The following is a 17,421-nucleotide window of genomic DNA, read 5'->3' as shown; positions in this document are numbered from 1 at the left end:
GCAAATTTTATATTCTTCTCTGTGTGAACTTTTATTTGAGACCTAGCTTTGTCTTATGTTCTGTCTCCTGATTGAGGTGAACCTGCTACAATCTGGCCTGTTTGGCTATGAAATCATCGTCTCTGCTGGAAGAGACTAAGGGAGCGAATGTTTGCATGGCCAAGCAAGTCTTTAAATTTGATTTTTAGAATAAATGGTGTATTCTTTAGCATGGAAGAGCCAGTTGAAAATCACACAGGGTTCAGGGTCAGAGCTGAGCAAGGTGTCAAGGTTCCCGCTAAAACAATAGGGTTGCATGTAGAACAACTAGCCTACGACATATAACTCATCACCTCCTCCCTTTCATACCCTAACCCCCAGCCCCTCCCCCCCTCCGCGCTTCTGTGGTCGGAACATAAATGTTGTTTTCTTGTTTCTTCAGTACACACACCTCGTTCACACTTCCTCACCAGACCACAGGCTCTGACCTTTCAACACGCATCACATACACATCACCTGAGATACTAAATTCTCACACACACATACACTTGCATGCACGCACACGCACACAAACACAGTTTGCCTTCACATGTAGCTCTTTCCCCGGCAGGCGAGCGGTCTCTGGCAGCCCACGCGAGCTGCTGTTGCGACACATCGCTTAACACCTCCAAGCCGTTTTGTTTTACAAACAAGCAACTCAGGAGGCGAGGGTTGCGCAATGCCCCCCTTGAATTGCGAGGTGGATGGGGCCTTAGGGGAGATGTGCAGGTGGAGGCCTGCTGCAGGTGTAGGCCTGCTGCAGGTGGAGGTCTGAGGCATGCTGCAGGTGGAGGTCTGATACCTGCTGCAGGTGGAGGCCTGCTGCAGGTGGAGGTCTGAGGCCTGCTGCAGGTGGAGGCCTGAGGCCTGCTGCAGGTAGAGGCCTACTGCAGGTGGAGGCCTGAGGCCTGCTGCAGGTGGAGGCCTGAGGCCTACTGCAGGTGGAGGCCTGCTGCAGGTGGAGGCCTGAGGCCTGCTGCAGGTAGAGGCCTACTGCAGGTGGAGGCCTGAGGCCTGCTGCAGGTGGAGGCCTGAGGCCTGCTGCAGGTAGAGGCCTACTGCAGGTGGAGGTCTGAGGCCTACTGCAGGTGGAGGCCTGCTGCAGGTGGAGGCCTGAGGCCTGCTGCAGGTGGAGGCCTGAGGCCTACTGCAGGTGGAGGCCTGCTGCAGGTGGAGGCCTGAGGCCTGCTGCAGGTAGAGGCCTACTGCAGGTGGAGGCCTGAGGCCTGCTGCAGGTGGAGGCCTGAGGCCTGCTGCAGGTGGAGGCCTGAGGCCTGCTGCAGGTGGCCTGCTGCAGTTCTCTCCTCACAGTTACTCCTGCTGCTTGAATCTCGACAAGATGAAACATCAATGTTCGTCACACTAAAAGGAATGACGCATGACATGGAGAATCTGTGGCCGCAGGTTCTAGTGAATACAACACAAGAGAGAAGGGAACCAAACGGTGCTTGTGTGAGGTCACTTCTGTTTCTGTGTTTTCTATGTTATGGACACACTCACAAACACACACACACACACAATCTAGGCTCTGTTCCTGCTCCTGTGTCACCTCACTCTCTCTCTCTCTCTCTCTCTCTCTCTCTCTCTCTCTCTCTCTCTCTCTCTCTGTTCCTGCTCCTGTGTCACCTCACTCTCCCTTTTTGGACATGACAGAGGTTTCCATGGCGCCAGCTTTGTCTGGTCATCCAGATAAACTGATCTAAATTTGATATGTAGACTTCACTTAGACAGTCTTGAATAGTCAGCTTGGGCTCAGTGTTTGACTCATACAGGATGTGGTACATCTGATAGTGCTCCCTCTCTCTCTCTCTCTCTCTCTCTCTCTCTCTCTCTCTCTCTCTCTCTCTCTCTTTCTCTCTTTCTCTCTCTCTCTCGCTCTCTCTCTCTCGCTCTCTCTCTCTCTCTCTGTGAAAATGCATTTGTATTCGTACATTGGTATGTATTGAATATAGAGCAGTGGTAGATCATTTGACTGCAGATCATGAGGTTGCAGGTTTGAATTGATTTAGATAAAAGCATCTACTAAATTAATGTGCGCTGTTCCATAGGTGTCACTTCATCGTTCATACACTTCATTGTGTTGTAGAGAGATCAGCGGCTAGAAGGTTTTTCTTTTTCTACTCTCCTCGTACTGGGCGGTTTCCTGCCAACACCAGCCCCAGGAAGGCTGTCACTCTGAAATGTCACTGGGCACTTCAATCCAGAAGGGGTGAGACACAGAAAGAGAGAGAGATATCTACCTGAGATACAGGAAGAGGAGAGAGCATCTTGTTAACCAGTCAGATAGAGGAAGAGCAGAATGATCTCTGGTGCACACCTGAACTGACCTGGAGGTTGACCGACAGGGTGAGATTACCATCAGTTTGGGTTCGTATCTGTGTCTGTACCGGCACAGTACTACTGTTAAGGCCTGCAGAACACTGTTACCATGATTTAGTTATACTGCCAGATTTGTTTTATTTATTTAATGTATATAATTTTGCAAGAAATGTTTAGTATTGCTGCATCATGCTGTATTTCAATATTTTAGTATTTCACGGTATGACAGGTATTTAAGGATTACGTTTGGAGAGTGTCTGGTTTGTAGATCCTGCGTTCCCTGCCCACACGGTATGTGTGATGGAGAGTGTCTGGTTTGTAGATCCTGCGTTCCCTGCCCACACGGTGACTGATGATGTGACATGTGTTGGTACTTTTGGAGGAAGCCGGTCCTCTCATTTCAGTACAAGATGGAAAACCACGACCAACTGTCGAGTCATTGGAGAAACAGACTCTCACACTACTTTAAAAGGCCATTCAATGATGTCCTATGTGATTTTATCAGCACTTGCAAGACATTTTTGATTACCAGACCCTGTTATGGTTTAAGATATATATATATATATAATATCAAATCATATTTAATCGTAATCTATTCTGTTTTGATATGAAATGACCTGTTTGACTGTGCTATAGTAGTCCATAGAATGTGTGCATCTACATTCCATGTGTAAAGTTTCGTATGGTAACAGAGGCTGTTAGTGGTTTAAATGTTTCCCCACTCAAACTGTGTGATTGCAAAACCAGTCCTTTTGTCAGTGGTGCTTATCACTGCAGCCATGGTGATGCAAACAGTGGTTTGGTTCAATGCACCACTTGCAGACTCAGCAGACATATCAAACAGCATGATGTTTGATAATTTACTGCGTTCTGTGTAATGTTATCATGTTCTGTGTTATAATGTTCTGTGTTATAATGTTCTGTGTGATGTTATCATGTTCTGTGTAATGTTATCATGTTCTGTGTCATGTTACCATGTTCTGTGTTATAATGTTCTGTGTGATGTTATCATGTTCTGTGTATTGTTATCATGTTCTGTGTATTGTTATCATGTTCTGTGTTATAATGTTCTGTGGGATGTTATCATGTTCTGTGTTATCATGTTCTGTGTAATGTTATCATGTTCTGTGTTATAATGTTCTGTGTTATAATGTTCTGTGTGATGTTATCATGTTCTGTGTAATGTTATCATGTTCTGTGTCATGTTACCATGTTCTGTGTTATAATGTTCTGTGTGATGTTATCATGTTCTGTGTATTGTTATCATGTTATGTGTATTGTTATCATGTTCTGTGTTATAATGTTCTGTGGGATGTTATCATGTTCTGTGTTATCATGTTCTGTGTAATGTTATCATGTTCTGTGTTATAATGTTCTGTGTTATAATGTTCTGTGTAATGTTATCATGTTCTGTGTTATAATGTTCTGTGTAATGTTATCATGTTCTGTGTTATAATGTTCTGTGTGATGTGCTGTCCTGCCAGCCTGCAGCAGTGATGGAGCCCCTCTGGAACGTGTGTCTTCTCCTGCTCTCCATCCCGCCGACCCCTGCTCCCACGCCTCCTCCCTCCCCTCACACACCTCCTCCAGGTCAGAGCACCTCCTCCCTCCCCTCACACAGCTCCTCCAGGTCAGAGCACCTCCTCCCTCCCCTCACACAGCTCCTCCAGGTCAGAGCACCTCCTCCCTCCCCTCACACACCTCCTCCAGGTCAGAGCACCTCCTCCCTCCCCTCACACAGCTCCTCCAGGTCAGAGCACCTCCTCCACAGCTCACTACAGGCTGTGGAAACACGCTTGTTAACCACTGATGCTACAGAGCACTGAGCATGTCACCGTAGGTCAATAGATCCCAGGTTCAAATCCCTTCCTGTGTGTTGCTTTGGATAGAGAGTCTGCTAAGTAATTACATGATGACAGGAAATGAATACATGGCATTACATTACTAGATCTATTATCTATCTCATTACTAGATTTATTATTACCTCATTACTAGCCAGTTCACCTGGAGTCTAGACAAGGCGTGAGGCTGAGGGCTGAATGTGGGCTTAGACAAGGCGTGAGGTTGAGGGCTGAGTGTGGGGTTAGACAAGGCGTGAGGTTGAGGGCTGAGTGTGGGGTTAGACAAGGCGTGAGGTTGAGGGCTGAGTGTGGGGTTAGACAAGGCGTGAGGTTGAGGGCTGAGTGTGGGGTTAGACAAGGCGTGAGGTTGAGGGCTGAGTGTGGGGTTAGACAAGGCGTGAGGCTGAGGGCTGAATGTGGGGTTAGACAAGGCGTGAGGTTGAGGGCTGAGTGTGGGGTTAGACAAGGCGTGAGGTTGAGGGCTGAGTGTGGGGTTAGACAAGGCGTGAGGTTGAGGGCTGAGTGTGGGGTTAGACAAGGCGTGAGGCTGAGGGCTGAATGTGGGGTTAGACAAGGCGTGAGGTTGAGGGCTGAGTGTGGGCTTAGACAAGGCGTGAGGTTGAGGGCTGAGTGTGGGGTTAGACAAGGCGTGAGGTTGAGGGCTGAGTGTGGGGTTAGACAAGGCGTGAGGTTGAGGGCTGAGTGTGGGGTTAGACAAGGCGTGAGGTTGAGGGCTGAGTGTGGGGTAATCATGCTGTGTGTTCTTCCCAGGCCTGTCCTGTGTGAGTGACCACGTCAGAAACATTACCTGTGAGTGGAACAGCACAGGTGTGGCCCGTGGTGAAGCCTGCAGAATCCAGGCGTCCGGTGATGGTTGTGTGTAAGTGCCACATCTCTGTGCTCTTTATGTCAGAGGGAGATCATGAAGGAGATATGTGTCATTAGGAATTGTTTGTTCATAGTTGCACATTTTTAGTGTGTTACGGATTCGTCAGATTCTAGTGGTTACCGTGGTTACCGTGGTGGGGTAGCGGATGCTTGTATCGAAAGCGACGTGTGAGGTGTAAAAAGTAAGGATCTGTATGGATCACTTTTTTGTTGTCTCACTCAGAGATAAAAGTTGTGCGTTGGAACCACTGGGCAGCCCTGATGCTGCTCTGCAAAGATGTGGATTTGCCTGCACACTTGTGAGTCAATTCTTTGTTTTCTCACTGTGCTTACTCCTAATGTAAAATATAATAAACACTAAGATTTAAACTACCAAACTAGCATGTGTTTTTTTTCCTCAAAGGAAATAATGTAGCCTTTTCTGTTTATTAGAGCGCTTGAGGAAGAACACTGATACACAACTTGTCTTCCTTTTCAGAAATTAAATTCAGCTATGAGGCTGAAATTCCTCCGGGTGAAGTGTGGAGAAACTTTGGTGACTGAGCTCATAAATTTCAAACCATCAGATCACAGTAAGAACATCTGATGGGCTCCTTCTTCTTTAGGGCACCTGCAGTATTTATAGTATTTATAATATTTATAGTGGCAGTATATATATTATTAATAGTATTTATAGTGGCAGTATTTATAGTATTTATAGTGGCAGTATATATAGTATTAATAGTATTTATAGTATATATAGTATTAATAGTATTTATAGTAGATATAGCATTCATAGTATTTATAGTATATATAGCATTCTTAGTATTTATGGTATTTATAGCATTCATAGTATTTATGGTATTTATAGCATTCATAGTATTTATAGTATTTATAGTATATATAGCAGTCATAGTATTTATGGTATTTATAGCATTCATAGTATTTATGGTATTTATAGCATTCATAGTATTTATGGTATTTATGGTATTTATGGTAAAGTAGCGTATTTATTGGGCCTGGCTGAAAGTGTGAGAAGCACCACAGAATACCAGGGAGGAATGTAGAGTATTATTACATGATGTGTGTGTGTGTGTGTGTCTGTGTGTGTCTGTGTGTGTGTGTGTGTGTGCGTCTGTGTGTCTGTGTGTGTGTGTGTGTGTGTGTGTGTGTGACAGTCAAGATGAATCCTCCGGGTGTTCCTCTGATTGTCCCCAGCTCCAACGACACCCGCGTGTCCTGGGGCCCCGGGGCCCCTCTCTCCACTCTGATCTTCGGGTACAACTTCCAGGTGCAGATCAAACAGGAACACCAGCAATGGGAGGTGAGTGGGATATGTGTGTGTGTGTGTGTGTGTGAGTGTGTGTGTGTGGTGAGAGGGGGAGACTTTCCACTCAGATGTTCATGCTGAAAGCGTTTCACCTCCCCTTCATTTCTTGTGTGTGTGTGTCAGGATTCTTTGATATTGACCCAATCCATGTTGGAGTGCAGCCTGACTGTGAAAATGAAGGAGGCAGGAGTGTACCAGGTCAGGGTGAGGGTCTGTCCAGATGACCTCTACAGGGCCCAGTGGAGCGACTGGAGTCCCACTTCCTCCTGGCGGGCCGAGGGGGACGGGCGGAGGACAGGCGGCCCTGATGTGAAGCATCTGGACTGGACCTCAGTAGTGGTGCCATGTGTTGTGGTGGCTGTCTTCACTTTCATCATTGTGCTAGTGCTGGTCCTCTGCAAAACGTGCGCAAAGAAGGGGTTAGTCATCTTCAGAGTGTGTCTGTGTGTGTGTGTGTCTTCGTGTGTGTTTAATAGTGTGTGCTTGTGTAGTGTATTACGTAATAGTCCATAAGTATAATTTGGTTTCTTTCTCTTCTACTGGGTAGGAAACATCACCAGCATGTCCCCAACCCTTCTAGATACTTCCACGCCCTCAACTCTGTCCACGACGGCAACTTCCATGTAATCCCTCACCTCAGTTTCATATAGTGTCTGTCATGATAGAGCCTGACAACACACACTGCCTCTGCATCCATGCAACCTCACTGTGTGATACAGCCTCACTGTGTGATACAGCCTCACTGTGTGATACAGTCTCACTGTGTGATACAGTCTCACTGTGTGATACAGCCTCACTGTTTGATACAGCCTCACTGTGTGATACAGCCTCACTGTGTGATACAGCCTCACTGTGTGATACAGCCTCACTGTGTGATACAGCCTCACTGTGCGATACAGCCTCACTGTGTGATACAGCCTCACTGTGTGATACAGCCTCACTGTGCGATACAGCCTCACTGTTTGATACAGCCTCACTGTGCGATACAGCCTCACTGTTTGATACAGCCTCACTGTGTGATACAGCCTCACTGTGCGATGCAACCTCACATTATGGAGAAAATGTACATACACACACACGCCCACATGCACACACTTACAGTAAGGGAAGGTCGTTTCTGTCACAGATGGGTGGAGGATAATGATACCAGTCTAGCGTCTTCTTCTCCTCTCTAGAACTGGCTGAGTCCCATGTTTGCTGCTGAAGCTTTCCTGCCAGCCCTGCCCTGCGAGGACATCTCTCTGCTCGAGGTGGCTGAAACTGTCATCCCCTCCACCTCCACCTCCACCGCAGCACCTGCCCTCCTGTACAGTGGCCCCGACAGCCCCGCCCAAGACTGGACAGGTGGAGAAAGCAGTGGCCAATCCTCCTCCTCCTGCTTTTCCAACATCAGCTACTTCCTCTCCAACTACCCCACCCATCTGCGTGTGGAGTCTTGCCCCGTCTACTTCACCTACGAGGAGGACCCCCTACACCCCCTGCCCTGGCCCTCCCTCACCAGGCCAGACTCCTATGAGCTCCTGCTGCGCCCGGGCACCACCCGCACCACCAGGCCCGGCTGCTGGAAGGAGCCTCGGAGCCCTGACTCTGGGATCAGCGAGGGCAGCCAGATCCCCTCCGAGGATGAAGAGAGTGTGAAAGATGTTGGAACAGTTCAGTTCAATCACCCCCCTCCTCTCCTCGTGCCCCCCCTCTCCCGAGTCGCTTGCTTGATGCATCAAGGGGGGCCCCCTGCCCCCCCTGGCCTCTCCCAGGCTCCCAGCCCCCCAGGGAAGCCCCCCCCTAACCCAGAGGGGGACTCTTCCCTGGCACTTGGTGGCAGCTACAATGCCTGGCCTGTAGACTGCACTCTGGCCAGATCCTCATCTATGACCACTAGGCCATGTGGAGGTGGGTATCTGACCATCAGAGAGCTGCAGACCACCTACAGCAAGAAGTCCATCTAAGGGCTTGTCCTGCCGCAGGGCTTGTCCGGCCGCAGGGCTTGTCCGGCCGCAGGGCTTGTCCGGCCGCAGGGCTTGTCCGGCCGCAGGGCTTGTCCGGCTGCAGACTCCGTCCTGATCATGTGAATGACATCATGATTTATTAAACAGCATGCTTTATGTGGGGGGTCATTACATAATTTTCCCCAGGCTGGTTAACAGATTTGCAGTGATATAGATCGTGTTTTATTTCTGATTTCATGTCTTTGTGTACTACTGAAAAATGCTACTGTACTACTGCTGCTGGCCTCGCCTGTCATGGAGTGTGTTAGACACGACTGTTGAAACTGTATCTGCATACGTTTCTATTAGGCAGCATGTGCATTGCCCTTACAAGCATTATATTCATATTGTATCTGAGTTCTTGTCTGCATACTGTTGGGAATTCTGGATTGCCATTGCGTTGATACTTTATCTTAATTAAATCAACTATATTGCATGTTTTCTAATGTATTCTTAATCAGTCTGTATTGCACAGAAACAGAAAGTTTGCTCTGATTGTATTTATACCCACTCAGCTCGCATGAGGACCAGAATAAACTTCAGAAATAGGTCACCCAGTGTGGCTGAGGGAGAGCGTGTCCAGAGCAAAGGCTTCTGGGTACTGGGCACTGTCTAGACCCTAACCCTGTTCTCGTGTGTGTGTGTGTATGTGTGTGTGTGTGTGTGCACGTGTTTTTCTGTGTGTGCACGTCTCTGCATGACTGCATTATGTGTGGTTGTGCACATGACTTTGTGTGTCCTGTCAGGTGGTCCTGTGCTTGAGCATGAGCGTGTGTATTAGTTATGTGGTTTGACATTTAACTGGGACACCACTGGTTTCCACTTCTTTCACCTACTTGACACGAAGAGCTCACATGCTCGTCTGAAACATAACAACACAGGAAAAAACGATGATAAAAACGAATGATATTTGAGGTGTTGAGATGAAATTGTTAGCTTAGCAACTGCCTCTGGAGAACAGTTTCTGAGGCTTGAGATTCCTATTAGATGCCTCATTATGGAAGGATGTTGGACAGACGCACAGACCAGATTATTCCTACATAACTAGAGTGCTATTTGATAATACACATCACTATTTGGGTATAGTAGTAGATACTACATCAGAATAAACGATTCCCATCTGGAATGATGGAGGAGTGCTCAACGTTTAGTAGTTCATGTTGTGGTCAGGGTAAGTGGCCTTCTACCAGCAGGGGGCGACAAAGCTGAAATGACAGTTAGACTTCCTCTTTTTTCGGGTTTGTTTCTCTGTGTTCTACATCGTGGTATGTCTCTGTGTTCTACATCATGGTCTGTCTCTGTGTGTTCTACATCATGGGCTGTCTTTCTGTGTTCTACATCATGGTCTGTCTCTGTGTTCTACATCATGGTCTGTCTTTCTGTGTTCTACATCATGGTCTGTCTCTCTGTGTTCTACATCATGGTCTGTCTCTGTGTTCTACATCATGGTCTGACTCTGCGTTCTACATCATGGTCTGTCTCTGCGTTCTACATCATGGTCTGTCTCTGTGTTCTACATCGTGGTCTGTCTCTCTGTGTTCGACATCGTGGTCTGTCTCTCTGTGTTCTACATCATGGTCTGTCTCTGCGTTCTACATCATGGTCTGTCTCTCTGTGTTCTACATCATGGTCTGTCTCTGTGTTCTACATCATGGTTTGTCTCTCTGAGACATGTTGCAGAACTCATTTACTTCTCTAAGACCATCATGTTAGTAAAGGACAGTGTCTCTATGTCTCCATGTGAAGCCAGCTGGTGCTAAGTCTGTGTCTCCACCCAGACTCGAGGCGAGGAGGGAGGCTGTCGTTCTGAACATCGAGGACCACCAGACACGTTGTTTCCCATTGATCCCAGATACTGTGGGCTAGAGAACCAACCCTAACTGTGCTGGGAAAGGATCCACATGCACATGAGGCACACAAACACACAAAAACACACACACAAACACACACACACAGAGGCACCTGATTAAAATGGAAGGATATCTAACATAGTGTCTTTACATCACACTCCTAGGCACCCTGTCTGTGGAAGGCAGAAGATGTTTTCTGAGGTGAGAATTGGATGGTCAGTAGCCAGGTACGTACACATAAGAGCGGACACCTGTAAGGTCAAAGCAGAAACTGCCTGAGGAATTTTAGCAGGTCAGGTTTAGCGGTACCCTTACATACAACTGGACGAGCAAGACTTCGAAACTGAGAACAAAATCCAGATAGGGAAATTAAAAGACTTAGATAAGACTGAGACACGGACAGAGGAAGCTAAAGGGAGGACAGTATACACTTGGAATCAATCATAGAAAAGGCCAAATGTGTCTCTTTACAGCCTATGAGACAGATGGAGAAGAACTCCTTTAATATAACTGAACAAAGTTCTGAGCAGGCTCCAGGAGAGCCAGGCTAACTGGGTTCTGAGCAGGCTCCACCAGGAGAGCCAGGCTAACTGGGTTTTGAGCAGGCTCCACCAGGAGAGCCAGGCTAACTGGGTTCTGAGCAGGCTCCAACAAGAAAGCCAGGCTAACTGGGTTCTGAGCAGGCTCCAGGAGAGCCAGCCTAACTGGGTTCTGAGCAGGCTCCACCAGGAGAGCCAGGCTAACTGGGTTCTGAGCAGGCTCCACCAGGAGAGCCAGGCTAACTGGGTTTTGAGCAGGCTCCACCAGGAGAGCCAGGCTAACTGGGTTCTGAGCAGGCTCCAACAGGAAAGCCAGGCTAACTGGGTTCTGAGCAGGCTCCACTAGGAGAGCCAGGCTAACTGGATTCTGAGCAGGCAGGACGGGCTAACGCGCAGCAGATGTGCTCATGTTACACGTGTACAGAGCGTCTGCTCTCCCAGCCGTGGCTAGCAGAGCTCTCAGATCCGACTTTTAGGTTTCCATAACATCGGGACGGAAAGGCTATTGTTCATTTTGCCTGTAGAGCACATTGGACTTTAAATGTGGTAGAACTGTTTCCTCCATCTATGTAGTCGTACTCCATCATTTTAGCTGGTGAGAAACTGCCAGCAGTATAAGACCTCACACACTGTTAAACACAACGACTAGGACTAGGACTGGGACTGGGACTGGGACTGGGACTGGGATTAGGACTAGGATAGGACTAGGACTAGGACTGGGACTGGGACTGGGACTGGCACAAGGATTTTATCAATAAATCAAGTTATTCGCAACATACTGTACATGTTCTTGTCATGGTCCTTGCAGGTCATTTTCATGAGTTACTGACTTTTAATGAGTGAGGCACGTCGCGGTCCTGTTCTTACAGACTGTAAATGTCATGTTGAATTTCATGCACAGAAATTGATGGAGAAATAGTTTACTGCCAACACAAACTACTGTATCTGCCAGACATATTCTGGACGAATCAGAACATGGGCAGAGCCAACTAGCCTTCTGTAAATAGTTTTGCAAAACCCTTTTTTTCGATTATTATGCATTGCGAGGTAAAGGAGGGAGTCGAATTACAACTGTAAGTGAACATGGACAAGTAGGGATCTAAATGGTAGTGTGTAAGGAGATAGAGAGCGAGCAAGCGAGCGATAGAGAGAGACAGAGAGAGAGAGAGAGAGAGAGAGAGAGAGAGAGAGAGAGAGAGAGAGAGAGAGAGAGAGAGAGAGAGAGAGAGAGAGAGAGAGAGCGAGCCAAAGAGACTGATTCAGGCGTTTTAGGTTATTCTGTGTGGATGTACACAAAGGCAGACACAGACATAAACCAGGTGAGTTTAAATTTGCTTTGCCGCATTTACTATCTTTCAATCAAACTGACTCTCTGTGGAACCGCATTTCAGATGCCCGCCGCAGCAGCATGTTGCGTTTTAATAGATCATTTCAGAAATACTCTTGCTCACTATTTGACAAAATACTTAGTTTGTCAGCGCAGGTGTATATACTTGGTCTTTTTAACTCCATTGGGAAAAAAAACACATTCAAACATATTTAACTTTAAGCATGCACCACTGAACCAACGCTACGTGGACATACATCCTTTGTAAGGTATTTACAAGGTTTTAGTAGGCCTATGCCTTTAAATAAAGTGCTTTCATCCAGCACAATGAAGAGAATGTCGGAAAAGTGATGCTATCCCCTGTTTGATCCGTCCGGTCTTTTCTTCACTTGAGAGCCCAAGCACTTTACTGTGGAGCGAGTTCACTGTGGACTAGCGGAGCACCAAACGTCTGACACCGTATCAGACAGGCTGAGCTCTGGGCTTAGAGCGCCAAGACATGCCTTTCCTTGTGGACTTTAACTCAAACAATGTGTGCTTCTGTGAGTGTGGACATGTCCGGGTCAGTGACGCAGCTGTTTCACATTCTCCTTGCGACTGATAGTGCCCCACAGTGCTGTGTTTTGGATATAATATTATTTGAGAAACTAAAACAGAAGTGGTGCTGAAGGACTTCTGCTCTGGCTTTGTTTGGCCATTCCTAACTCTCCTCTCTCCTCTCTGGGATAGTAAATGTTTTCTCTGGAACAGGTCTCCTCTTCTTTCCACAGTCCAGGAACACAAGAAGACATCATGTGCTAGCTGCTAAGCTCTGACTGTTCTCCAGTGTCACCATGTGTTTTTTTAATAATAAGAAGAAATTGCACAGCATTGTCATTGTCATAAATACTAGGAGGGGCCAATACATTCACAACACTTCCTGGAAGCCAACATGACCTCCGACCTTATCCCTCCTCTCAGGTGCAATTATGTTTGACTGCCACCTCCTGCTCCCCCTCCTACTCTCGCTCTCCGGGGTGGTCTCTGTCCCTCCCCCCAGCACCTCCTCTGGCCCTTGCCGCCGGTGCTGCGACGCCCTGGAGCCGCAGGAAGGCTCCTCCATCCTGGCCTCAGAGGTCCGCACTTACATCAACATGACGATCCTCAAAGGTGGGTGGCATTAGTTGAGCTATGACAGATGTCAGATATGAAGCTTTTGACTGAGACAGAAGTGGAAGCGACGTTGTCTGTGTTATTCTGCAGAGTTGGGAAGAAAACATCAGACAATCCAGATCTTTCACATCAGAGCTCAAAGAAAAGCCTTTAAATACCTTCACTGTCAGACCTCCCTGTCGCAGGCCCGGCCTTGTCTGACATTGCAGAGGCCCGGTTGGGGTAGAGGCTGTTCTGGTGCACCTGTGCTTCAGTGGATTAGAACTTCTCTGTCCTGGGGGTTCTAAGGAGAATGCTGGGCCTTCAGGTGGTTCCATTCCTCTCCCCATTCCATCTGTTTTTGTCAGCCAATAGAGTCCATGCCAAGTTCAGCAGCTTCTCTTGGGGCTAAAGAGTTGGGTTCATTCAGGGCTCTTTATCCTGGCCTCTAACTGGCTGATGTGGCAGAAAAATGACCACTACTATTTGTGTGGGTGTTTCTGTTTCTGGCTTTCAGAAAGAAAGGGAGATGAGAAGAAGGAAAGAATTTAGTGGCTTTTAAAAAACAGGAAAAATGTAGACAGAGCTTTAAACCTCAGCGTTTCTCCAAAATAGTTTTCTAAAATGGAAATAAATAGAGCCTTTTGAGGATTGCATTCCTGCAGCTGGAAGGTTGTCAACAAAGTGTACGCAGAAAGACACAGCAGCAAAACAATGATTTAATCCATATCCATATTTAGTTTAGTGTCGTTTTATCCTAGTTTGACAGGAGCCACATCTGGTGATGTTGACCTTGGTTTGATTCTAGCTCATCAAACCATCGTGTCAGATCAGTATCAGTCTAATTTGATCAAATTAGGAGATGCTTTTATATAAAGCAACGTACAAATAGTGCATTTGGAAAGTACGGTAGAAGATCGAAGATCAGAAGTGCACAGATCTACAGTATCCTGGTGGTCAGTACAGATCTACAGTATCCTGGTGGTCAGAGTCAAGAAACACTCTGATTCGCCAGCCACATGGACAAGTAGCCACATCTCAGCTAGCAGGCACGGCAACCCAAAAAGACTGGTACAGTGCAACGCTGCCATCTCAGTTACAGCTTATAATGATGGGAACCAAAAAAACGAACAAAACTGTCTAGTCTTCTAAGCACTGAATGTGTTCCGTTATGACTCACAGGAGACAAGGGTGACCGTGGCGACAGAGGGACACCAGGTAAAGCAGGCCACAGCGGGCCTGCAGGGGCCCAGGGCACCATGGGCTCTAAAGGTGACAAAGGTTCAGCAGGCCTCCCAGGGGACCCCTGTAAGACCCAGAACTCGGCCTTCTCTGTGGGCCGCCGCAAGTCCCTGCACAGCCTGGAACACTACCAGGCCCTGGTGTTCGACACGGTCTTCGTCAACCTGCATGGCCACTTCGACATGTTCAAGGGCAAGTTCTACTGCTTCGTTCCTGGGATCTACTTCTTCAACATCAACATCCACACGTGGAACTTCAAGGAGACCTACCTGCACATCATGCAGAACGAGCGGGAGCAGGCCATCCTGTACGCCCAGCCCAGCGAGCGCTCCATCATGCAGAGCCAGAGCCTGATGCTGCAGCTGCAGCTGAATGATGAGGTGTGGGTGCGGCTATACAAGCGCCAGAGGGAGAACGCCGTCTACAGCGACGACGTGGACATCTACATCACCTTCAACGGGTACCTCATCAAGCCCACTAGCGAGTGAGGCCACGGAGGAGGGAGGGAGCAAGATGGGGGAGGAGGAGGGAGGGAGGAAGATGGGGGAGGAGGAGGGAGGGGAGGAGGGGGAAAGGAGGAAAAAGAAATGGTCATAGATAAAGGTGAGTCTACTTCATGATCGCCCCTAAAGAATGAGAGTGGAGAGGACAGGAGGGAGAGAGAGAGGAAGAGTGCATTCTCTTCCGACACTATCTGGGGGGGGGGGGGGGGGGAAAGATTAGACTGGGGGACAACAAGGTTAGATGGAGGGAGGGCAAGGTCAAAGGTGAAGATGAGGCTACCTCAACAACCAATCAGGAGTGAGAAACCCTAGGGTGGGTTGTTCCTAATGCAGCTGATGTCCTGGATCTCGTTACCTCCCAGTCGAGACCAGCGGATAACCAGATGCATGAACCAGCAGTCCAACAATCGCACTGAGCGGTCCGGGAAGTAACCAGACACAAGAGGGCCTTTCCAAACCACACACATCTAAATTCCTTTGGGCAGCGTGTCTCTAACAGAGGAGGCTGCTTTTCCACACTGCCTGCACAGTAGCTCCAAGGTTTGGTTTAGAATTTGAAATGACACTCTTGGCCTAATAAAAAAAAAAAAATACATATGAATGTCAGAGAAATTAGAGGTTCAAAATATTCTTGTCTGGCACTTACCACTTGTTGGATTCCAGTTTTTCATCATGTTTCATTTAATAGGACTTTTCTAAGGTATTTGAAGGCGTTTTTTGCCTGTAAATCTCAGTCTTACTTTCTTTGGGGCCTTGTGGTAAAGGCTACCCATAACCTTGGTGCTAAAACGTGTGATAGTTTAACTGTTTTGAGATAATAATAGTTGCAATAATGCTTTCCGTTGCCTCACTGCATGTATTTGCATGATAACTTGTTTGGTAGACTCAACCTGCAGCTTCACCTTCCAAACAAATCAATAACCTGTCATTAAAATGTGATTTAAAACCATTATAAATAGACAAACCGTAACAGAAGTGAGACTTCAGGATGTGATGTTCCAGCCTCCCATTCACCATCCTGCTCACGGACTGCATGGGCTCAAAGTGACTCGAGCACTGGACATCAGTACACACGGCTACGCTCAATCCCCTGGTTCAGTTTTGCTTTTCAAGCGTACTAGAATATGTCTTGATGGTGTTTTGTCTAATTGGTGCTAAAGTGGTTTTTTCTTTTATCCAGATTGTGTACATATATTTGAAAAATAGTATACACTGTTTGTCAACTGCAACCTTTTCAGCTGTTATGCCACATGAGAATAAACATATTGACAGACTGAAAAGAGGGATGCCCTGTGAGGGTTTTGTAATGCTGTGTTCACACCGAACAAGAAGCAGATTTTTAAGTGCAGCGAGATTACATACACAGCGTCACACCATATTCTTTTTCTCAATTTTCTTGATTCAGAAAATAAAAGTTTAAGTTACTCGTTGTAATTATATATGGCTTGTTAAAGGTGTTTATGTTCCTGGTCACTCATTTTAGATACAGGCTCATGCTATAAGGTGTAACCTATACTGTAGTTCAGTGGTGTCAAACCCTTGTCCTCGAGGGCCGCTGTCCTGAATGTTTTAGATGTTTCCCTGATCCAGCTCACCTGGTTTGAATGAATGGTCGTTATAACAACCCATTTAATTGAATCAGGTGTGTTGGATCAGGGAAACATCTAAAACATGCAGGACAGTGGCCCTCGAGGACCAGGGTTTGACACCCCTGCTCTAGTTGTTGGGGGCTAATTCATGTGTTGTAAAAAGATTGTCTTTTGGAATTTCTTGTCCCATGAAAAGATATTCCACTGGGCCCCTTAAAGAGGATGGGTATAGCTCAGTGGTACAGAGTTTGACTGCAGATCAGAGAGGCCACAGGTTCAAATACCCCATTAATCACCTTGTATAAAAGTGTCTACTGGTATAGAAAATGTGACTGAAAAGGTTCATGGCTGGTTTAGTTGTGAAATAAATAGTATTCCAAACTAGTGGTAATACATGCATCCATTATGTGTTCACCACTAGAAAGTAGCCTTGTGACATTTACATTTTGACCCAAACACGATGATAATGACCCAAACACGATGATAATGACCCAAACACGATGATAATGACCCAAACACGATGATAATGACCCAAACACGATGATAATGACACAAACACGATGATAATGACACAAACACGATGATAATGACCCAAACACGATGATAATGACCCAAACACGATGATAATGACACAAACACGATGATAATGACACAAACCCCAGCAGAGCCTTCGTCATGCCACAAACTTTATTTCTCGTGTTCAACAAATTAAGCAGAAGTTCATACTTAATATCACATAATAATAATACTGAAATAAATAAATTCTGTCCTGCATAAAGGTCCTGTACGTGGGCTCTCCCTGCAAGAGAGGAAGCAGGGAGATGGTTGGGTCTGGTGAGGTGGATGCAGCAGTTGTTATACAGTCCTGTTCTCTTTGCTA

At 46.9% G+C, this 17,421-nt stretch overlaps 2 protein-coding genes across 3 annotated transcripts; both read left to right on the top strand.

Annotated features, from left to right (window-relative positions):
• Positions 1–2,206: 2,206 nt before the first annotated feature.
• il2rb (interleukin 2 receptor, beta) lies at positions 2,207–8,897 on the top strand. 2 transcript variants are annotated; one of them, XM_067233205.1, is made up of 9 exons: positions 2,207–2,364; positions 3,822–3,927; positions 4,950–5,058; positions 5,290–5,365; positions 5,545–5,638; positions 6,224–6,369; positions 6,499–6,794; positions 6,923–6,998; positions 7,551–8,897. In XM_067233205.1, exons 2-9 carry the CDS (start codon positions 3,834–3,836, stop codon positions 8,319–8,321), a joined length of 1,662 nt encoding a protein of 553 aa, XP_067089306.1. In that variant the 5' UTR covers positions 2,207–2,364; positions 3,822–3,833; the 3' UTR covers positions 8,322–8,897. The 2 variants fall into 2 exon arrangements, with proteins under 2 accessions (XP_067089306.1, XP_067089305.1); XM_067233204.1 differs by lacking the exon at positions 2,207–2,364 and having other exon boundaries at positions 3,757–3,927.
• A 4,147-nt stretch (positions 8,898–13,044) lies between these two features.
• c1qtnf6a (C1q and TNF related 6a) lies at positions 13,045–14,937 on the top strand. The gene is made up of 2 exons (XM_067233395.1): positions 13,045–13,225; positions 14,390–14,937. The coding sequence occupies exons 1-2, from the start codon at positions 13,045–13,047 to the stop codon at positions 14,935–14,937; spliced, it is 729 nt and encodes a 242-aa protein (XP_067089496.1).
• The last annotated feature ends 2,484 nt before the right edge of the window (positions 14,938–17,421 follow it).

Source organism: Osmerus mordax, chromosome 3, assembly GCF_038355195.1.
Source record: "Osmerus mordax isolate fOsmMor3 chromosome 3, fOsmMor3.pri, whole genome shotgun sequence".
Classification (NCBI taxonomy): Eukaryota; Metazoa; Chordata; class Actinopteri; order Osmeriformes; family Osmeridae; genus Osmerus; species Osmerus mordax.
This window is presented reverse-complemented; position numbering and strand designations above follow the sequence as displayed.